This window comes from Hirundo rustica, chromosome 4 (assembly GCF_015227805.2).
Source record: "Hirundo rustica isolate bHirRus1 chromosome 4, bHirRus1.pri.v3, whole genome shotgun sequence".
NCBI classification, from domain to species: domain Eukaryota; kingdom Metazoa; phylum Chordata; class Aves; order Passeriformes; family Hirundinidae; genus Hirundo; species Hirundo rustica.
This window is the reverse complement of record NC_053453.1, coordinates 12,927,514-12,945,340: the sequence shown is the minus strand read 5'-3', so window position 1 is coordinate 12,945,340 and position 17,827 is coordinate 12,927,514. Positions and strand designations below refer to the sequence as shown.

General features: G+C 37.1%; 1 protein-coding gene across 3 annotated transcripts in view; it reads right to left on the bottom strand.

Moving 5' to 3' along the window:
- The window catches only part of KMT2E (lysine methyltransferase 2E (inactive)), a 56,105-nt gene that overhangs the window by 24,951 nt on the left and 13,327 nt on the right, over positions 1–17,827 (bottom strand). For all 3 annotated transcript variants that reach the window (XM_040061128.2, XM_040061127.2, XM_040061129.2), the window contains 5 exons: positions 12,786–12,970; positions 6,056–6,167; positions 5,486–5,715; positions 3,769–3,849; positions 3,537–3,595 (listed from right to left, as the gene is read on the bottom strand). In XM_040061128.2, the coding sequence (XP_039917062.1) occupies positions 3,537–3,595; positions 3,769–3,849; positions 5,486–5,715; positions 6,056–6,167; positions 12,786–12,856 (553 nt within the window). In that variant the 5' untranslated portion in view covers positions 12,857–12,970. The remainder of the gene's footprint in view (positions 1–3,536; positions 3,596–3,768; positions 3,850–5,485; positions 5,716–6,055; positions 6,168–12,785; positions 12,971–17,827) is intronic.

The window sequence follows — 17,827 nt, the reverse complement described above, 5'->3', positions numbered from 1 at the left end:
AGTGACGTGCTACTCAGGAAAAGAAAAGAGATGATCAGACACAAACTGACAGATACTATTTCTTTGTGCTGTGCTCTCACAGACCTAAAGGCCAAAGCCTGAAATCAAGCATACATCAGCATTTATATCAGACAAACACATACCCTGACCTGAAACAGGATTACCCTAGTTCTGTCAAGATGAAAGGCTATGAAGGATGGGGAGGATTGGAAGAGAGATGATGCACACAGATAAGAGACTGCTGTTTCCATGTGCTCAGATCAGGCTTCCCAGATTTTAGCAGCTTTTCCAAATATTCTACATTCAGTAAATACCCTTCACACCAAGCAAAACTTTCTCATACGGCACAGAAGCAGGCCGTAAAAATACTTAATATGAGAGCAGAGAAAACATTCCTTCTGATCTCAGAAGGACATTGCTTTAATCAGTGCACTCAGCAGTCCTAATTCTCAAAACCTTCTTTACTAAATAAAGAACTCCAGCTACTGGTTACTCTGGATTTTTCCTGCTCACAACATTCCTTAAAAGGATTCTTCTGTGCATAGCGAATAATCCCATTTTACTATCTTGGTTATTCTTTTGAACACCTACCAGGTACACAATTATACACTTCCTGAATTAGGAATTGATGATGTTTTCTGAATTTGTTTACATCTCTGCTGAGAATATTTTCTAAATGAGCATATAAAGCACACAGAAAGAAGAAATGTCTAATCAAAGAAGAAGAAATACCGTAATAACCAATGCCTGAGAAAGAGAAACCCCAGAATAGAAACTTAAAATTGTCAGTGCCTGTAGCCCATAGAGTAGTGCCTACAGAATCATGACATCACAGCCACAATCGTCTCCCCCTTGCCCCAAACTCTACAAAACACTGCCCTCCTTAGGGAAGCAACGTTTCAGTATGGTTGTCTACACTGTTCCCTAACTTACTGTAAAGAATAATTACCTCAACTGAACATATAATTACATGGAGTTGTTTTGAGACACTCCCTCCTTACCCACATAACCTGCTTTCACTTTGAAGAGCGCTGGTAAAGCCCCTAAGGGGAGATCTTGAGTTTGCATGTCAGAAGCAAGACACAAACTCTCCAAATTTCACAAGTTATGGGCCCAGATTAGTTTACCCATAAGCAGCAAGTGATCTCAACAGCATCAATTTCAAGACCAAACAGCTTAAAGCAACATCCTCATGTAAGTCATACATCTAGATATTGTATCTTAAAAAAAATACCAAAAACCCAAAACGAACCCACCAACAAAACCCAAAACATCCAGCATCCAACTGAGTACAGCTTAACAAAAGTGCTCACTTAACTGAGCACAGTAGGTAATCCACTGCACAGTAAGCTGCACCAGAACTGGACTTTTATACCAGAAAAAGAAAATCAACATCTCATACAACCATAGGCCCCAGAACAATGGGCTAAAAATGTTGCCAGAAAAAACAGGTGATGTGATTACACATAAAAGCTTAGCACACACAATTTTCTATCATGTGAAACGTTCAATTAAAAACTCTTTTCTTGAAGCAAACCAACTGATCTATTACTTTTCCCCCACTGTTTACCTTTGGATGAAACACAACTAAGCCAGTAACTCTTTAGAGATCTTTACAACAAAAACATTATTCTCTAAAGAATTCTTGTAACTAAGTGAAAAGCCCTATATATATAGACTTATTCATCAAAAGCATCCAAATCATGCAGTCTTACATTTTACCAAACACCTGTAAACTGCTAACAATTAAAAGTAACATTTTGCTTTAGACACTGTTGAGTATCTAAAGCATTGAAAAGATCCATTCAAACTGATGCTGCTTTTGCTTTTCTTACTTGAAATCATCTGTGAAAATTGCCCGTTTTACTAAAGTCTCACACAGTTTATACCCAAAATCACTAAGTCCAACTGAACTGTATAACAGTCAATGTAAAGTGCATTCACTCAAGCTAAATGGAAATTAAGAGGTTTAAGCACGGACATTCAAATTATGTATTATAAATCAATCTGTATCAATGCTGCACTCTGACCACATTTTAGATTAGAGAGAACCAGAATTTGCCTTTCTTTTGAACCGTTTTGATACTTTCACTTTACAATTTAATATTTGCTTTCCTATGGAACGCATATAACAGATTTAGAACACTGATCATCAAGACTGAGGAGGGTTAAACACTAACTTCAAAAGTAAGATCTCATCAGCTCCTCCTAAGATTTTAAATCTCTCTTCCCTTAAATGTACAGTAAATGATCAGATAGTGTGCCTACAAATCCCAAGAGATTATTTAAATCGCTCAGATCATCAACTTCCCCTATTCACTACGAAAATTCAAGTTCAACCTCACAGACCACTCAGTGAACTCATTAACTCCAAATGAGTTATAAATCTACTTGTTCTACTGTTTTAACAGAGTCAGCAAAAATAATTTTAAACTCTAAAAAATTTTTAGAATTTAAATTTGATTGGTCCAATAGGTCAACCAAAACTGCATATAATAAGCTTGGTTTTGTTAAAATGAAAACAGACAAAAAAAAAATTTGTGGTTTTGTAAGTAGGTCATTAATGCCTTTAAGGGACTTTAGGCAACTTAATACCACCATAGATAACACCAAGTGTCAACTGCACCATGCACAGCTGTGCCATACATCCTACAGACTTTCTGAAGCCGTATGAAGTGGGCAGCAGGGCCACGTCTACACTGTACTTTTAGAAGAAATTTTAAAATACGCATACACATTCCACTACTTCAGAAACATGATCTGGAAGTATGTTACATTTAGGAAAATTACCTCCTCCCAGGTTATTACTTTTGTAACAGAGCCTGGAAGTATCAGCTGTCAACCAAGAATTCTACAACACACTTTGGTAATGGCCAGACAGAGCTCCTGACAAGTTAGGCCAGATGAGTTTTGAAGCCCCGTGAACAAGAACTACTTGCATAAAATATACAGACTAAAACGGGCACTTGCACTACACACCATCTTGGTTATCACAGGCAAAACCCCCTCAAAACATCATTATTACTTACATCGTATTACATTGGCATAACAACTTTTCTGATTGTCCAAACAACCCCAGAGCCATACAAAAAAAAACACCCAATCTACATCCAACATATAAGAATTAGGATTTCTTCCTGAAAATTTTTTCCAGAATGAAAAGTAGGCTTAGAAACTCTCTCTCATCCCAAAAGAAGAAACTTAAAACTTTTCCACCTTATTTTCAGCACCTCAGTCAAAGGAGTTAGTTATTATAAAAGCAAGACTGCTTATTAAAAAACCTGAACACTGTTCAACAGATTGAATTATTCTGTACTGCTGTAAAAAAACCCACACTGCTGAAAACCATTAATAAAACACAAGGAACTACAACAATTCTGATATGATATTATCTTGGTAACAATACACTCAAGCAAAAGGCGCTGATTTTCTGAACTTTATATGCTAAAGTTTCTCAAAACTACAGGAATCACGTATGCACTCTTAAGTCCATTTTGTGACTTATAACTAAGGAAAGAGTTTTAAATTTTACTCACCTGACATATTTTCCCTTTTCCTTCGTTGCAACAGCACTGCTCTTTCTTTATCTAAACTCCTGGAATTAGAAAATAAATCAGTACATTCAAGTACTAAAACAGACCTCTAGCATTTCCCACTGACTATTACAGAATAAACAGTAAACTAACTGAACGTTCAGGTACTTAGAAAGATATCAGTTGTGCACTGTTCCATTCTGTTTTAGAGTTCAAAATCAACAAAACTACTTACCTGGGTTGGCAACGTTCACACAGATATATGTCAGGAATATGCTGTCTGTCAATCCCCATGCAGTCAATGTGCTGCCAGACACTACGAAAACACCAAAACAAAACCCCAACTTTAAAACACAGTTTTTAAAATTGCGTGCACAATACACAGAGAAAGTAAGCTGTCCTTTTCTTTCTTTCATTGTCTTCTTTACTCTGATTCAATACTGCCTAAAACAGTATCGCAATCACTGTCTTTGCCACCACTCTGCTAATGCAATCATTTTCTCTCTCGGAAAATTTTTTCTAACATCAGAAATAAAATGGTAAATTATCACAATAGAGAACAAGACAGAGACAAATACCTCAGCAACAAGACTTACGCTTTACATAGCAACAAGGGGTTTGGTTTTAAACAAAAGGATTCAATTCCCTTTTAGAAATGGGTACATAAAATATTGTTCTATAGAGAAATATACGCTAAGATTCAGTTTGATTTTCTTATACACTTTAAGAGAAAAATAAATACCCATTTTTAATATAACCTGTTATAAACTGGTAGTACTGTTTAGCAGTACAGCACAGAAAGAGCTTTGAATGCTTCCCAGAGTCAGGGAAGAGACTCCTTGCTAGACTGAAGGCTAATCTAAACCAGTAGTTTACACTCATCCCTACATTGCTAGAAGGAACAGGGACACAAAAACAGTTATCTTCCCACTTGGAAAGAGTTGTTGTAAATTCACAACTCCTCACAGAGAGTATCTCCTTCAAAGGAAGAAGACTCTACCTAACTGCTGACTGCCTACAGCTCCACTGCAGGAAGAACATCAAAATACATTTCAAAATAATGAGCAAGATTATCAGAATCAAGGACCATCAGAAATTACTAACAAGCTTGTTACACAGGCAGAGAGAAGAATGGATCTCCAATTAATATTTCAATTAGCTATAACTATCATTTTATAAATACACAAAGATCTAACAAATGCACCATTCCTCAATCGAATGTAAAAAAAATGTTAATACTGAGTAGAAACACAAGATTTGTCTTCTGTTAAGTACATCAGCTTAAAAAATTTTAATCTTATTTTTCCAATTCCAAGTATTTAACAGCAGTCTCTTATTATTCTATGACCAAGTAGGTGCTTAAGCCTAAACTCAGAAGCCTAAAAATTTAACTTCAGCTTCTCCAATAAGAATCTACGTTAGTCTTTTCATACTTATTAACTGAATCCTTTGAAAAATAAAGAGTAATCAGAAAGATCATACACAGAGAAACCAGTATTTGAGAAGTTTCTTTCACATTATTTTGCATCCTTCAAGTTCTTTGATTCACATACACATAATTCATCAAGATGCTTTATTACTCAGTTAACACAGATTAAGTAATGCCTAGGTCTTCATTTTACCATACTAACAAATAACTTGGGAGAGAGTACCAGAAGCATCCTTTTTAGAGAGAGAAAAGATATACCCTTGTTAAGCAGCAATTCATAAGCAAAAGTAATACCAAATCAATGAGTAGTCAAAACTAACTGGAATTAAATTATAAAATTCTCACTGGCCTTAACTGACTATGTTGCCTATTAGAAAACCACATGATCTTCAAGCACTTTTCTGATGGAAGGAAATTTCTTGTGATTTAACATAATTAAAACACCATCTGTTCACATTTACTTTCAGCGCAGCCTTAAGTTTTAAGCAATTTTTACTTTTCAAGTTATTTTAATATGCATTACCTGCATTTGTCACAACAGATCATATATCCATCATCATGTGTAAAGCCACAAATGCATCTGGTAATATCCGTTCCATAGCTTCCATCCTCTGACGTACTGATGGTAGTAGCACTGGAGGTTTCATCAAAGTTGGGAGTGGTAAATATGCCTACTTCATTCTTGCTTATAAGCACTGAAGGAGGAGGAGAAGCTGGAGGCGTTGGAGGAGGCCGAGCACCATAGTTATGGTCCTAAAATTTTGTTAAAAGGTAATTTATCGTAAATGCTCATATACCAATGGCTATTCAAGCCAAAATGTAAGAATTCATTTGGCAAGCAACTTCAAGCTTCTTATTTTTGTAGTAAAAGGTTAAAATTTTAGTTATATCCCAATTCAGTCTTATTTTCTAACTTCTCAATTATGTTGTACATTTAAGTGCACTATGTTCTGCTTCTGACAGACTGTTTTTAGCCAACTCACCCAACTCCCAATAAGATACAGAAATATAAGCATGCATCCGTTTTTCCAGATTAAAATAAGCAGATTTTTACATAATATATTTTGTACAGTATACTTCACACAAAACTTACTGCATAGGGCAAACCAATGTAACTGTGTGAATGCGAGCCGCTGGTATACAACTGGTGAGGGTAACTGTTCGATTTTTCAACTACCACAGGGCTAGCTTCTACAGATTCTGGTCTGCAAGGCAAAAGACAGATGAAGAACAAATGCAATTACTGTGTAATTTATTACTATAAATTGGAGGTACTTGCTGCACACCTTCTAATTAATTCCCTGCTGATTCTGTTTAAAGAAGCATATGGGGGCAGGAACGAACCCGCAGCTCCCCAGCAGCCCCCTCAGGGAGCGGCGAAGCGCGCCGAGGGCCGCACTGCCGTGGAGCCCCGCACTGCCGTGGAGCCCCGCAGCGACACCCAGCGGCAGCGGCGGGCACCACCCGCCCCGACCGCTGCTACGAGCAGAAATCCCAACGAGCGCTAACGGCCTAACAAGGCAGTTCCTATCGATTTCTCTTTAAATAGAAAGAAAAAGGTGATAACAAGTTGCAAGACGAGGTTTTCTATCAAAAGCAGCGCCTGCTTCAATACACAAACTATGGTTTATACGCACTAAACCTCAATACAAAACAAGAAAGATAAAGGAATACTAGAACAGGAAGATCTATTTGAGCACAAAAATTTCTATCCTCACGGCCTTTCTCAAGCGGCTGTACATGTGCCTGAGATAACTTGTCGTTTTTTCACTGCTCCATATGATTTAATCACACCAAGACAAATGAATCCCGAAGCAGGAGGTTTTTTATACAACAAAAGGCACCACAAAATATCAACATTTAAAACTGAAGTGGAGTTGATTCACATTACAAATCACATCTGGTTCAGTTTTCTGATTTTATTTTTATTATGCGTGAATTCTACTTCCTATCACATACCTTGCTAATTCCTTGAGATGATTTTTAAAATTAACTTGGTATTTCTGAAACCTAAATTAAAGTAAATACTGATGGGATTTTTTCTTACACATTGATGTATTTTAAGAGGCTTTTGTGCTATTATGCCATGAAGCAACACTGGTTTGATTTAAAAGGACATGGGCAACTTATATTTGTTACATTTTGGAAGAGATATAATTAATCATTAACTTTGTGAACAAAATGTAGTAGTTCACATCTCTTCGAAAGTGTCCTACTAATGGGTTTAATGGCCCATTTCTTCTTATAAGCTTTTTCCCATGTGAGGTTACTACATGGTAAGATTGTTTAAGAAAAAACTAGTTAAAAGCACTTCTGAGGGAGGGCTTTAGTTTCTAGAGTCCTAAGGAAAAAAAAAATCTTTTTTAAAAAAGATTACTGTCTCCAACAGTCATCAGTTGCCTTTTTTTGAGAGAGTGAATAAACATGTGAGCACACAAATCATGTGTGAAGTACTAACATTAAAAACACAACTTCTGACTAGCATGAGACAAACCAAATCTGACAGCCCTTGCTCTTTGTTAACTCCTAAGCCCAGAAAAATCCTCATTTACTGTCTTACACCCCTTCACAACTTGAAAATACATTTTTTTTCTGGAGTTTGTTAATACTAGATTCTAGAAGCAGCTTAGAACTTTAGCTTATGACTAAAATAAAGACCAAAGATGAAAAAACTGTGTCTTTCCAACCCATCTGCTTTTACCTATTTACAAACACATTTGTGCAGTAATCACACATCTTTTCTGGGCTCCAGTAATCCTTCTGACGACCTAGCCAACTAAGATGCCAGCAAATGAGGCATTAGCTATGCATCCATCATGACTAGTGCAGAAATTAGCTATTCCAGTAACAAGCAGGTTTTGACCACTGTGCTGCTTCTACTGCTATTCTCCCCCAATTCCTGAACGGGACAAGCAGCTGCACGGGTACTCTTATCCACTCTGCATTCAATGCTCAACCTAGGTCTTGCTGAAAAATACTCTGTTTTCAGAGCAGGAAGGCTTACTAATAAAGGACAGGCAGGAGGGGATTCTGGTACAATCCATCCAGGATTAATTTAAGAGAGTTTTCTCCATTAAAAGTAAGTACTACTATGACCTAAATACCAGCTACTTAAACAGAGGAACATTAAGTGAAAGATACCAGAATGAAAGTATCCTAAAAAGAGAGGTTGTGTATTTCATCAACTGAGTACAAAAATCAAAAAGATGTATCTTGAAAGAGACCTGGACTGAGGCTAACACCCTCCATCCATTTCTTATTACTCCTACAATTTATAAACCACTTAAGAGAATAAGATTTAGTATTTAGAGGCGTAACAGCAGTGGGAAGAGAAGTGTAAAGCTTCCAAAAACATTAATTTATCACCAACTGCTTTAACATTCATAAAACAGATTCAGAGAACAAGGTTACTAATAAAAAAAGGACATCTTTACTTGAACAAGGAAAACCAGAAAAACGGTGGGAGAAAAATGAGGTGATACAGAAAGGCAACTATTAAAAAATCTGGAGCACAATCAGCTTTCAGTGAAACTTTTTTCAAATGCTTATCTAGGCACAGACACTACCTTAAATTATAACAGATGCTCACTAGAGCTCTGAATGTAACTGCTACTGCTCCATTTACCCACTGCACTGGGCTGGGGAAGAAACCAAGAACTATGGGAAGGAGCTCCAAAAACATTCACTGAAGCTAGAAATCAACTATCACAGATTTCCTTTACAGCCAACAGCAAAGTAATACAGACCCCAGAAAGCAGTATAGAATGAGCACCATTTTCCAGAGAGCCACAGACAGAATCAACTTTGACAGAAAGGTTACCAAATTCCTTATTCCTCCTGGTTTTGCCAGCCATGTGCATGAGCTTAAACAGAAAAGACACCCACTATACTCCTGTCTGTTCAAAGATCAAGCCCTTCTTCTGAAACAGGCATCTCAGAATTGCACAGCTTTGAGAAGAAATTCCTCTTGGCAAAATATGTAATTGTAAAGACAATTAAAGCATGAGATACTACATGATTTAAAAATCAAGTTTTCCATTTTTTTGGGCCCAAGTACCAGAGCCAAGCAGCAAGGCACTAACTACTGTACTACAGACAAACTTCCCCTCAATTCACCACTGGCATTCTTACAGCCATCCCAAAAAGCAAGTTTTCAAGAGGAAAAAGTGTAAGCATTCACATCTGTGAGAACCCTGTGAGGCTTTCCTTGCTTGTATTTTTGGCCATTAGCCAGTCCTCTCAGAGACTGTACTAAGCCTGTCAGCCTTCTGATCATACCACATTTTTCAGCTTCACCTCAAGCAACTGCAGTATTACTGTGTCACTAAGAAAGATATTTATTGTATTTTTGCTTTTCATCAAAACTGCAGTGTTTGTATTACAACACAGTATATTTGAAGCTTGATCAAAATGTTAATATTATTTCCTAAATAAACAAACATTACTGCGATAAACTGACAGTGGTATTTTGCTAAAATATCATATATACTTGTTATGCGTTGTGGTCAGCAATTCAAAACCGTGCAAAATGTTCACAGGGAACAAAACAAAAAGCTCTACACAAAAGCTTTCCACATGCTCTTGGGTTGCAGCGATTTAAGACATTCCTGTACCTTGAAAACAGAAATATAGTATTTTCTCGAATCAATTTTTAAAAAATGCTCATATGAAAAACAAAAATAAAAAGTGGAAAAAAAAAAAAGCAGCCTTGAGAGAATTTTCATATCGCAAGTGAAACAAGTCTGGGTCATTTCCTACTGCTCCAATCTAAAATGGAAACAAAATATTCTGCATGTTGCCAGCAGATGGCATTAGTGAGAAACTAAAAGCAACATGCGAGACCAGTTAAATTACAAAACCTCAGTCTCTACACATTTATAGTTAACTTATATTAAGGAAATCAACCAGCAACGATTCAAAGAAAGACAATTCATCTCTAAAACACAATCTCTCTAACTTCATTCCTTATAAATATTGTTCTGCTTCTGACCATTCAGTAATAAATAAATAAATAAGGGCAAAAAGCACATTTTTTTTACTAATATCCAAAATACAATCAGTTAGAATTTGGGGCCATCAACCACTTACATAAATATGTAGATATTCAAATGGGAAAGAAAATCTCACTAAAACTAAAATGTTCAAAGACAGATGGGGTACCCAAGTTTCAGGCTGCAAACACCTAGCTAGGAATACTTCCTAAAAATGTGTCAAAGCTCCAAATGCAACCTCAGCAACATCAACCTTCCACAATCCAGTTTAATATGTCTAATTTTCAAGTTCAGGTTTGTTTCCTGTTTGTACCAGCACACCTGAACAGTGTCACCTCAGACAAAAGGATACAATATATTTGGCATGAGAAACACCACTTTCTATTTCAAGACACTTCATCTAGGCTTCAATACCTAGACAGCAAGAACCATGGACTGCTTCTCTACCAGGGAGTGGGTTCTGCTACCTAAGCACCTTGTAGCAGGCCCTACAAGTACAGGCTGGCCCGATATTATCTGTATTTAAGGCTACACCAATGCTCTTTTTCTCCTGGATACTGAACTCAATGCAGGGATCTGTACACTAGGATTGTAAGGTTTATCATACAGGCCTTCTCTCTAAAAACCATGATGTATATATATTAAAACCAGAAAAGCAGTTCATCAATGGCATTTCCCAATGCGGTGCTTAGACTTACGCTCTAAGCTACACAAGCACTCTCTGAAGCCAGGAAGCGGATTTTGAACCTTCAGAAATGGTTTGTTCTGCTTACCACTAAGAAGTCACATGCTCATCTTTAGCAAGGTCTACAAGTAAAGGTGAAGTACATGTATTTTAACTATGATGACACCAAGATCTATCTGGAGACCCTACTTAAGTACATGTAATGTAAGAAACAAACTATTTCACACAATTTTTTAAACCTCTTAGTAGACTACTCTACACACAGCTATTTGCTACAATTACTAAAACAATCTGTGGAACTATTAGTCATAGAAACGATCTCTTTTTTTAATAGGCTTTTTTTGCCTTGGTTCGAAGCATAAGGAAAAATCTTTCAGCACTAAGAGACTGCACCACACAAAGCTTTTCCCTAAGCTGCTTCTCCCGCATAATCAAGTTTGCCACTCCCCTGTTCTTGTGTTTGCTCATGTTTCAGCAACTGATGAAGCAATATCAGACCTGCCAGTCAAAGCAGAAAAATTCCAGATCCTCCCTCTTGGGAAAACCCCAGAACTTGCTCAAAGACCATCTACGACTGTTATTAATACACTCTATATACCCAAAATGCTACTCCCTGGAAGAAAGCACACAAAAACCAAAAGTAAACCACACAGATAGTGATAGAAAAGGTTTACAACTGTGTAAGCTGGTAGGTTAGGGACACACCTTTGTGTCACACTCCTTGTGACAGTGACATGGCTTTTGAATCAGCGTATGCCAAACATGCAACTACACATTTCAGCGTGAGTACAGCAGAGATGACAAGAATTAATCTAACTGGTAACAGTCACTTAACATCTGAAGAAAAGCAGCTCCTAACTGGGTCACTCTGCCACAGTATCAAGCAAGTAACACATTATGAACTCTATCTTGTTTATACTGATAACTGAATTTATTTATTTTAATTTCAGCATGACATGCTGTGTCTGCAAGGAATGTCAGCAACCTCAGGAATCATGACCCTCTCTAAACACAAAAAAAAAATCTCAGGAAAAGATAATGAAAAGAAATGTGAATAGTTCACTAAAGTTAAAATTTTTCTGCACCAAGGTAAATAGTGTTCATAATATGAAAAGATAAAACAACTTCCAAAATTGAATGTAACAAAAAATTTTGAATTGCAAATTCTTAGTTCTCTTCAAATAAACAGCACAAACCTAGAATAGCCTCATATATAACTGGAAGCACTGGAAGAACTGGAAGTAGAGAAACATCCCTTTAAAAAGCTGTTCTGGAGTTCTGCTCAACTCAAAGTTTGGAAGAAAAACCACGTGCTTCTTAAACATTAGAGAGCCATGTTGATGCTACACACATGGAAAGGTTTGTCTGACAAGAAATGTATCCAGTCAGAGATCCACAATACCTAAACCTTAGCCTATCAATACTGTACAGGAGACTAGGAGGAAAAAACAGAGAAGACCCATAACACAAAAAAACCACACATGCACAACACCCCCTCTTTAACAAAAAAACCACACAAGTCACCCTCCCCATCCTCCAAAACCCAGAAACTCAAAACACTATAATATTTCATGGAAAGCCAGAGTTTACTGAATGCATGATTTCACTGGCTCTTTGTAACCCTTTATACACAATTACTAAATGAATGATTTTCTATTAGCTTTACAATCAGAAATAACTTTCTGAAGACACAGTATTAGCCATTTAAGCTAGGCCTTCAATTTTCATTAAGAAATGCACCCTTAATTATCACTTTCTTGCAGTTTAATGCACCAATTAATTTATCTTTCTAATATGCAGAATCCCCCCAAAAAAAAAAATTATACGTAGTTAAAAAGGAAACTGAAATGGCAAAATATTTGAAGTATGAGAAGTAAACCAAGAAGCATCTTTATTCCTCAGTCTGATAAGCAAGAAAAATATGTGTTTGTAGAAACATTTAGCTTCTCTCCTTTGTTCCCCATGAAGTGGATGAAACTGACATAAGAATAAAGTGACAGTTATTAATTTAAGTAATTAAAGATTCAACAAAACTAAGGAAACTTTTAAGCTTTCTCCAACTGTATTCAAAAAACAGTAATGAAGGAAAAAATAAAAGTAATTAAAAACTAAGTAAGAAAACTTACAAATTATGTTCACATACTTACTCTGAGCCTGCAGCCATTTCCAAATAAGAAGTATCTGCTGTGTCAACCCCCAATGGGATCACTATGCTCATGACGTTCGTTTCTGATAAATTCGATTACTACGGAGTCCTATGCATTGGTATCCAAAACACTGGGGCATGCCAGCCACAGTGCTCATTGCAAACATCTAAGTGCATCCACAAACCCTGTCAAAAACAAAACATGCAGAAGATTAAGTAAGTTCATTTTAAACACACACAATTTTACATCACGTATTTATTTTAATAAAAAAAATTGCTGCTTATATCTGTCACAAATATTTCAATAGTTTTATTTTACACAAGCAAAAGGAAAGGAAAACATTCAATTTTCTCTAAAAGTTAACTGCAAATAAGCTTCTTTAGAGTGTGATGATCTTAACACCTGAACTTGAAAATATTACAAATGGACAACTCATGATTAAAAACCACAGCACAATCAGGGAAGTGCCAGAGACTCACTTTATGGCAGATTTACTAAATATGAAATACATTTACTTACTGCCTTGTGTTGTCAAAGCTTAGCTGCTATACCTCTCAACAGAAACCTAGTTAGAGAATTTGCAAGTAGGTCTTAGGCAGCACAATGCACTTTTGTTTTGCACTTAAAAAGAAAAATCTAATGTCTTAATTACTGTTTAGTATTTTTTAAAAAACAAAATCATTCTATTAATTCACAATAATGATAGGAAACATTTTCTATTTTAATAAATCACTATTGGAAGATATTATGTCCGTTCAGTGCCACACCTGGAAGTGATTTTTTAAAGGAGTAAAATAAAAATAATCAGTAGTAGCTTTTAACTGTAGAGCAAACTACAATCTGCTTGACTCACATGAGTGAATACAAGGTCTGATCTATATGCCAGTTCCTACCAGTCCCCCACTGCACAGGGCAGAACACTCAACCAAGGACAGGAGAAATGCAAACAGCTCTCAGCTATTCACAGATTAGTAAACGAATGCACTTTTATACACTAATACAGACTAAGTTTTAACACGTGTGACTAGGTAAGTTAAGTAAAATAGCCCAGTATCTTCAGTACTTACGTAATAAATAACTGCAAACTCTTTCCAAAACGTCAAAGTTGCAAGACCATAGACCACTTTGCAATGAAGCACATACTGTGCCTAATAAAGACACCCTTCTCTCACCACAAAATGTTTATCTTAGCTGATGTCTACACGAGCACAACAATTTTGAGATATATTTTCACAGACTAACAGAATGTGCTGAGCTGGAAGGAACCCACCAGGATCAAGACCAATTCCCAGCCCTGAGCAGCACCATTCCCAAGAGTCACACCATCTACCCAAGAGCACTGTCCAAATGCTTCTTCAACTCTGTCAGGCTGGTGCTGTGACCACTGCCCTAGGGAGCCTGTGCACAAACACCCTCTGGGGGAAGAAACTTTTCCTAATATTGAATCGAAACTTCCCCCAACACAACTTCAGGCTTCGGGTCCTATCACTGGTCAGCACAGAGAAGAGATCAATGTCTGTCCTTCCTTTTCATGAGGAAGTTGTGACTGCAGTGAGGGCTCCCCTCAGTCTCCTCCAGGCTGAATAGACCAAGCGACCTCAGCCACTCTTCATACAGCTTCTTCTCAAGGCCCTTCACCATCTTCATTGCCCTCCTCTGGACTCTCATAGTTTAATGTTTTTTATACTGTAGTGCCCCAAACTGCCCCCAGCACTCAGGTGAGGCTGTCTCAGCACAGAGCAGAGTGGGACAATCCCCTCCCTTGCCTGGCTGGTGATGCTGTGTCTGATACCACCAGGACACTCCTGGCTGCCAGGGCACTGCTGGCTCACGTTCACCTTGCCATTGACCAGGACCCCCAGGTCCCTTTCCATGGCTCTGCTTTCCAGCCTCTCATTCCCTAGTCTGTCCATACATCCAGGGTTGTCCCATTTCAGGCCCAGAATCTGGATGAACTTCATTGTAAAATGTTATCCTTGCCAAACTGACAAAAAGCACAAGCCCCTGGTGAAAAATGGACTTCAGACAAACACTGTGAATTAAATCTGAATAATCTTCTTTTATTGATTAGGTCAGCACCTTCAGGATGACAAAGCGGCATGTACAGGACATCTCTGAGGTACAAGATGGCAGCAAGTCTTCATCTAACTTCTCAAATTTTATAACACTACTGAAGATTGGCAAGATGTTTGAAGTGCCTCAGCCTACAGTTAGTTCATCCTCTGCCTAGACAGCAGAAGTTGTGTTTTGGTCCTATGACGTGAGACACCAAGTAGAATGAACTGGAAGGCTATTGAGCCAAATAGCCATTGAAATATTCTGCTTTCCTCATTTAAACACTGAGTGTTCTCTTACTAAGTACCACAATAACAAATCACTAGCTATGCAAAAAATTAATAAAATACATACTATGTTCAAGAATAAGTTAGCAAGAAAAACACGTTAAATCAAGAGGAGGTATAGAATATTTTCAGTAGAAGGCTTGAAAAAACTGTAAGCCCCTCCAACAGTTTAAGTGAGCACACATTTTCCTACCATATAGATAACTGTACTGGCAGAGCAGAACCCTGTACCGCTGCACCAGCAACTTACAGGAAACATCAACTCACCATTTAGTTCCCATCTTCTGAAAGAGTAGAAAATTTACCCAATAACTGAAAGAACACCGTGAATTTTTAAAATCCAGGTAAATCAGGGTTAATGGCCATCCCATTACTTTCTGCAGTGTGACCTATGCTAACAAATCATTAAAGGAATGGAGTTTTTATGTCTGCTGCTAGGCAATTCTAAAAAAACAGCTTGAGTGGTACAGTGTAGGTCTAAAAGACATTGGACAACACTGCCTGGGATCTTCACTTAAAAGATGTTTCTTGCACTTAAACTTAATTTTGGTGGTGGTGTGGTTTTTCTTGAAACATTTTCTTCAAACACTTCTGACCAGGTAAAGCACCAGCTGTAAAATAATGCAAGCAAAAACACCCTGAAGACTGATGGAGGTGAAGAACATGCTTAGACAGCTGTCTCATGAGCTGCGACATCTCCAAACTTACATAAAACAAATGAGGTTACCAAATCATCATATATTCAAGTGACCTCCAGTGTCAACACAAAAACAAGAGGCTTGCTTACCAAATCTGACAATCAAGCGATATTTGGGGCTTTTTCTTAATATAATGCAGAAAAAAGAAGAGCTATGCACAGATTGAAAATCAATGGCTAATGCATGTCCCAATTAATGACAATCTCTGACAAAGCATATACAGCACCATTCTTGCTAAAAAAACACACCTCCCCCACAAAAAAAAAAACCAAAAAAACACAAACCCAAAACAAAACTAACAAGAAAACCCCAAACAACAACTGCCCACCCCACCCCAAAAAAGCGGGGGGGGGGGGGAATACAGCCAAAACAAACTTCCTAACCTATGGGGCAAGCCATTCAGTTACAGCTCTGTCAGAAGTCAGCCAAAAATTCTAATAGCCTGATCTACACTGAGTAAAATCTGAAACTTGACAGAACAAGATTTTTTTGCCCAAAGAGCATCACAGAGATGTTTTATCTACAAGGAAGCGGAACATGATTGCAATACTAACTCACTGGTTTTTACCACCTTCATCACACACACAGAACCCTCTAAAGCTTTTCCTTTGCCTATAGTTAACGTGGAAGAATGGAGGCAGTCACTGGCTTGCAATACCTACACAGCTGAGTTAATTCAAACATGGCTCATTATTTATGTGTATCCATCCTCAACAGATGCCTGTAATGGAAGTGAGGGGAGATCTAGGATAAATTAATAACACTACACATGTTTATTAAACAAAACTGTGACCTTATATATAGGCCATCCAATTATGATCACTACAGTGATGTCAAATTTGGAATGAGGGAAAATAATTATTTTCTGCCATGTCAGAAACAGAAGCATTCTCAGGACATACTAATATTCCCAGTACTTTTATAAGATCAGAAAGAAAATAAGACAGCCACTGGGTGATTTGATCTATAAGGAGATTGCTTATCCTTTGAAGCTTGGTATTTTAGATGAGTCATAAAATACTATCTGCTGTCATGATTTGGTACTTTCCAATTCCTTCAAGTATCCATCCATTTCAAGTAATTATTCTTTCAGAACTCTGACAAACTGTCATCCATGGCCTTTAAGAAACTGTTTTCACAGGTACATTCATTTCTGCAACTTAGTGTTTAAGAAAGTCTTTCTTCAAGCAGTACATGAATTTGAAAGACAGGAAGACCACACTGGTTTCTCCAGGTAATTTCAGGGTCACAGAGTTAAAAGCCATTATACAAAAACTGCTTGCCCAAAGTTCATTGATCAACTCTTTAGAGGGCAAAGTGGCTCATCTATTGTACCTTAACTAACAACAGTAGAGGCCCTCCAATTTTGCTATAGTCTCCTCTATTAATGATACTACACTCTGAGCTCTGAAAGAATTTTGGCAATTTCTTAGAATCACCAGATTTTCTCATAATCACCCTACAATTGCATTATATGAGAAAAAAAATCTCTTATTCAAATAAATTTTGCTTTTATTTAGTTGCAGTAAAAAAGTTTATCTTGCCCTAATAATAAAATGTTCATCTTAAAATCCAGACAAATTTCTGTTTGATCTGGTTAAAACATTTATCTTGTCCAAGATTTATCTCATCACATCACACTTCACCCTTCATTCATATTGTTTGACACTTTTAATGGGACTTCTCATTGTCTCTAGAGAATTCACAGGAGCTTTTTGACACAACCGCCACATCAAGTCTAAAATATTTGAAGCCTCACCACGCTTCTCATGATCCACTTTGTTTATGAAACCAAGACCCTTTTTGAAAAAATTAATTGTATTCAAACAACAGAAGTATAAGAGCTTAATACTTTCCAAAATATTAATCTCTGTGGCTTTGTACAGAGAATATAATTTATGCATTAAAGAACAGGAAACAACTCACACATTATCCCTGAGGTATTCCACTAAAACATTATTCTGTGGTCTTAAAGAGACCGCATGTTTCCTTTCTGTCATGT